At 41.9% G+C, this 4,877-nt stretch overlaps 1 protein-coding gene across 1 annotated transcript; it reads right to left on the minus strand.

Annotated features, from left to right (window-relative positions):
- Positions 1–918: 918 nt before the first annotated feature.
- LOC144700638 (Ribosomal protein L25/Gln-tRNA synthetase, anti-codon-binding domain-containing protein) lies at positions 919–4,076 on the minus strand. Its single transcript, XM_078572085.1, has 3 exons — positions 3,513–4,076; positions 2,054–2,183; positions 919–1,390 (listed from the first exon to the last, which is right to left on the minus strand). Exons 1-3 carry the CDS (start codon positions 3,948–3,950, stop codon positions 1,170–1,172), a joined length of 789 nt encoding a protein of 262 aa, XP_078428211.1. The 5' UTR covers positions 3,951–4,076; the 3' UTR covers positions 919–1,169.
- Between the last annotated feature and the right edge of the window lie 801 nt (positions 4,077–4,877).

Consider the following 4,877-nt stretch of genomic DNA (forward strand, 5'->3'; position numbering starts at 1 on the left):
CTCTTTCTATCTGTGTCTCTCTCCTTCCTCTCTCACTCTCTCTATTTATCTCTCTCCCTCCTTCCTCTCTCTCTATCTGTCGCTCTCCTTCCTCTCTCTCTCTTTCCTCTCTCTCTATCTGTCGCTTTCCTTCCTCCCTCTCTATCTGTCACTTTCCTTCCTCTCTCTCTCTCCTTCCTCTCTCTCTTCCAATATATAAAAATATGTCACCACCATCATCCGTCACAGCCGCCCCTTAACATCACTTGTCCGAGACCCTCCGTCACAGTGATCTGTCATGTCATCTCTCATGCCTCCATCGCCGTGACAAATGATGTGACGGATGATGTTTGCCGTTGCCTACTTCGGGCGTCGAATGAGACAGAAGTTCATCCGTGAATGACATGCAGGACAGGTTTTCCGTCCAGGCATGACGAACAGTCCAGTCCGCAAGAATGTAAGGAACTTCCATTTATGATTTTTTTCTTCAGTTTTTGAATTTATGTTCTTCAAAACTTCTATCCTTTTTCCATTTCCAATGTCAGACAGAATTGGAACACCAGGGGTGTGCCAGTTTCCTGGCAGGATGATTCCTGGACGAGACAGTTCTGGACTGGGCACGAAAGTTTTAAAGAACCCAAAAATGGGATGCAGGACGAGACAAAAACCATCCCAAAATGTCTTGCCAGATGCTCGTGACCTTCTTCACCAGTCCCCACTAATGTGAACCTGATCAGGTTGGCTGACTCAGTCTCACATTGTCAATTAACCCAGTAGTTAGATTGCATATCTTATGTTAATTGTTTATACTGAGAAATTGTTAAATAAATCAATGTTAAAAAATTTAAAAATCATATTTTTTAATATTTATTGATATGTTTTCCCCAATATTAGGTTTGATGGAAATCCAGCTCAAAAAAAATCAGGATAGACTATGAGTTCAATCAGAGACTTAACCCCAAATCTAATTAATCACTCCGTATGAGCCCAGAACACCAAAATCAGCATCCTAAACAGAACTATTAGTTTAAGAAAACAAGAGAGAGAAAGCAAGAGGATAGAGAGAGAGAGATAAGAGGATAGAGAGAGAGAGATAAGAGGATAGAGAGAGAGAGAGAGAGAGAGAGAGAGAAGATAGGGAGATAGAGAAAGGAAGAGGGAGGGAGATGGAGAGAGAAAGAAATGTCCTCTCACTTGGATTTCCTCTGTTCTGAAACCCTAGCTCCAATGATGTTGCAGATGGGTTCATCCGGTGACCGGAGGAGTTTAAGAGCAGGGTGAACCTTTAAATCCCTGGCTAGCAGTTTCTGACCAGCCTCCAGTTCGCTAAGATCAACATCAATATAAGGAGGGACAATGTCAGCAGGACAGAGATACTTCATCATCCTCTTAATGGTGTTTAATCGCCCCCCTGATAAATATAAATATAAAATTAATAAGTCAACAGAAGAGGGAAAAAAATAAGCCAGCTAAAACTTGGAAATAAAACCACTTGTAATAGAATATAGTCCACCAGCAAAGCAGAGAAATATATATGGTGCAACATGAAATAGCATACTATATCTCCTCTCTCGTGGATTAGGTTGATGGACTATGATAAAGATGACGACGACGAAACCAACTGATGGATGACAATGAATTATCTTGGAAACCAGGCGACAATGGCAATTCATCATCGTAGATCTACGTTGGATGATGATGAGGATGACGATGGCAATAAAGATAAAGTCTCTACAAAACCAGATGACGATAACAATTCATCAACGATAGATACTGGATAACAGTGACAAATTCGTCAAGGTCATCATCATGCATGTGTGGCAATGAAGATGACGGCAACAATGATGAATTCAACAAAAGGATTACTACAATGATAATGGAGATGGCATCTCTTGTAAATAATATGAGAATGACAATGAGAGCCTTTGTAAACAGGAAAGTGACCAGTAAGATGATTCATCTACACATCATTATTGTTGTTATCATCGTCATTGTTGGTAACAAATTCTAATAGTGATCTGGAGAGATGAGAGAGATTTATCATGGAAAATATAACAAGGGGACGAGTGCCTACCTTTTCTCAAACCAGGGCAAGCATCCTCTCCTCTATACACGAGAGGAACATCGATCTTTAGCAGTGCGTTCGATGGAGCTCGCATAAATGTCACATTCAATGGTGCATCTGTTCCAGCATGTAGATGCAGCTGCACCATAGATAAGCGAAAAATTCGCAAAAAATATATTAATCTTGGTAGTAAAGTCTACAATCCCATGAAATTCCTCTCTGGAATCATACATACAAGGTTAATTAAAATAATATGAACGTCGTATAATAGAAAAACTGTTTGATTCTTCTAGGTTATTGATACGATTCTCTACCCCCAAGGGTATCTTAGGAATTTTACCCACTAGGGGCATTTTAGTCATCTCATGTTTAGGGTAGATTGCTTCCTTCTCTTATAAATATGTATAGCCCTCCCTTGAGGAGGGCAGTCAAGAATTACGGTGATATCGGCCCCTTGGCTCACTATCTCAATCCTCCCAGTCACGGTCCCATCCCCTTGACCGTCCAACGATCCTCTATCCCCGTGATCGTCTCACCGGATCTTCAGCCGGCTCCCCTCCAATCCGATCCCTACCTCTGCCGTTTGGTTCCCTTCTAGACTCTGATGATCCACGTCCCCATGATCGTCAATCCTTCACCGCGTCATCAGACGGCTCGACCCTGGTCAATCCCTGCCTCCTTTGTTCGACCTCTCCTATCTTTACCGTTTCGACTCTCCTACCCCGGGAATGTCTACTTCGCCTTGCCCTCTACTCTCCTCCCGATATGAACCTAGATCAAGGTTCCTATCGGTTATCTGATTAATTGGATGGATGTCAATGCAAGAAGATGTTAAATCATCATTTTTTCGTCCATAAAGATTCAGAACAGAGAAGCAAAAATTTCATGAGACTCAATACGCTAATATTCAAGGCAAAGAAAAAATAATCAAATGCATTAAATCATCATTTCAAATCATAAAATAGTGAAAACCTTCAACCGTATATAAAAGCACAAACATTTCTTCCAATAATCTGATCAATTAAACTGAAGTCAATGCAAGCAAATGTTAAATCATCAGTTTCATTTTTCGATATATTAGTCCAGAAAGCAAAAAAGCAAATTAGGAGCCACAACAATCTCATACTTGACTTAAAGAACAAATCATCAAATGCATTAAACCATCATTTGAAATCACAAACAGTAAAAGCCGTTCAAGGTATAGAAAATTAAAAACATTTCTATCACAAATCTGATCAGTTTGGATGAAAACGCAAGCAAATATTAAGTCACCACTTTCTCATGATCTTAACCCAGAAGGCAAAGTATTCACACATAAGACTTAAGAAACATGAACGTAAGGTAAAGAACAAACACGAACTGCAAGCACATTATCCATCAGATCAAACAACAGGAAAAAAAAAACACGGAAATTGTATATTCTCACGGCAAAAGAGGCAAGATAAAATTCAGAAAGAGTTAAATGTACCTTACGGGGAAGAACACGAACTTTCTCAATAATCTCAGCCGAATCATCAAACTCCGCCCTCACCTCCAAATTAAACAGTCTGGACAAGAAAAAGTGATACCCAACGTGATTGACGAGCTTCCTGATCTGCTTAGAATGCACAGAAATCAGGCGCTTATTCCCACCGCGCTGCCCATCTTCCTGTTCAAAGACGATGCTGGGCACGCGCCACTCTTTCCTCTCTTTGGCAGAGATGATCTTCCCGGACTTGGCTCGAGGAATGGCGACAATCGTCTCGTCGTGCTTGAGATCGGGCCGGGGAAATCCTTCGAGATAATCGAGATGGGTTTCGACTATCTCCTGCGCGACCGCTGCGGATTGAGAGATCGACCGAATTGGCCACTGGAGGACAGTTCTGAGAGATCTGAGAGCTTCCGAAGAGCGATGGCGGAGCAACATCAGTGCAAGAGTCGATTTTGGGCGAAAGGGTACGCAGAATCGCAGATTTCAGCAGCTTTGGCGAAGATCTTCTCGAAGAAGACGGGGAGAGTTCAAAACCTCCGCCGGTTGGGGAAGAACTGGAGAAAAAACCTTGCAAGTGAGGTTTTGTTGAACTGTAGTTACTATTTTATGGCCCAATAAGAGCCCATTATAAATTCAATTTTCTTAGGAAATAGTAATTAATGCCTATCTTTATATTCTATAAACTTTGTGGTACGTTCTTTCATTTAGGAATATGTCCAAGTTTGAAGATTCTCTGCCGGTGGTGTATGAGATGATTCATTTCTCAGTTGGTGTTATGCCCTTGCATTTTATCTTTGTATAATACATTGTGATTTTGTAGTTAGTGGCCGATTAACGCCTTTGTAGTAAGCTCTTTCTGATGCAGGATGACTAGGGGATGACGGGTTAATGCAGGATGGCTAGAGGAGACGGGACAGGGTGACAATGGGAACCAGATACTTCGAAAACTAGGGGAGGGATGGGATAAAACAGACCACAAAATCACACGATTGAATTCGAAGATTTAAATCCGGTGAAAATAATGACGATGCAGCCCCTTTCCTCGTCGAGGGCAGGAGTACTGTCTTCAACCACCGGGGTGAAAACAAAGCAACAGGTTCAATAAATTCGGACTGCGATCGCTAGAAGATTCAAATGCCTATTCAAATAGTCGCTTGAAGATTCAAAATCAAAATCAAATCCGACGGCGGTGGATAAACACTCGAAGAATACTGGATGAAGAACACGATCACCAAAGAGTGAAGAGAGTACTTCGGCACTAGAGTAGTGCGTCGTTGGCGCTGGCGATTGACGTGCGCATCGACAGGATGTCGCGTATCCAACTGCGCGGTCAGTTAGCGGGGGACCAAGGGGGGAGTCGCC

This window comes from Wolffia australiana, chromosome 3, assembly GCF_029677425.1.
Source record: "Wolffia australiana isolate 7733 chromosome 3, ASM2967742v1".
NCBI classification, from domain to species: Eukaryota; Viridiplantae; Streptophyta; class Magnoliopsida; order Alismatales; family Araceae; genus Wolffia; species Wolffia australiana.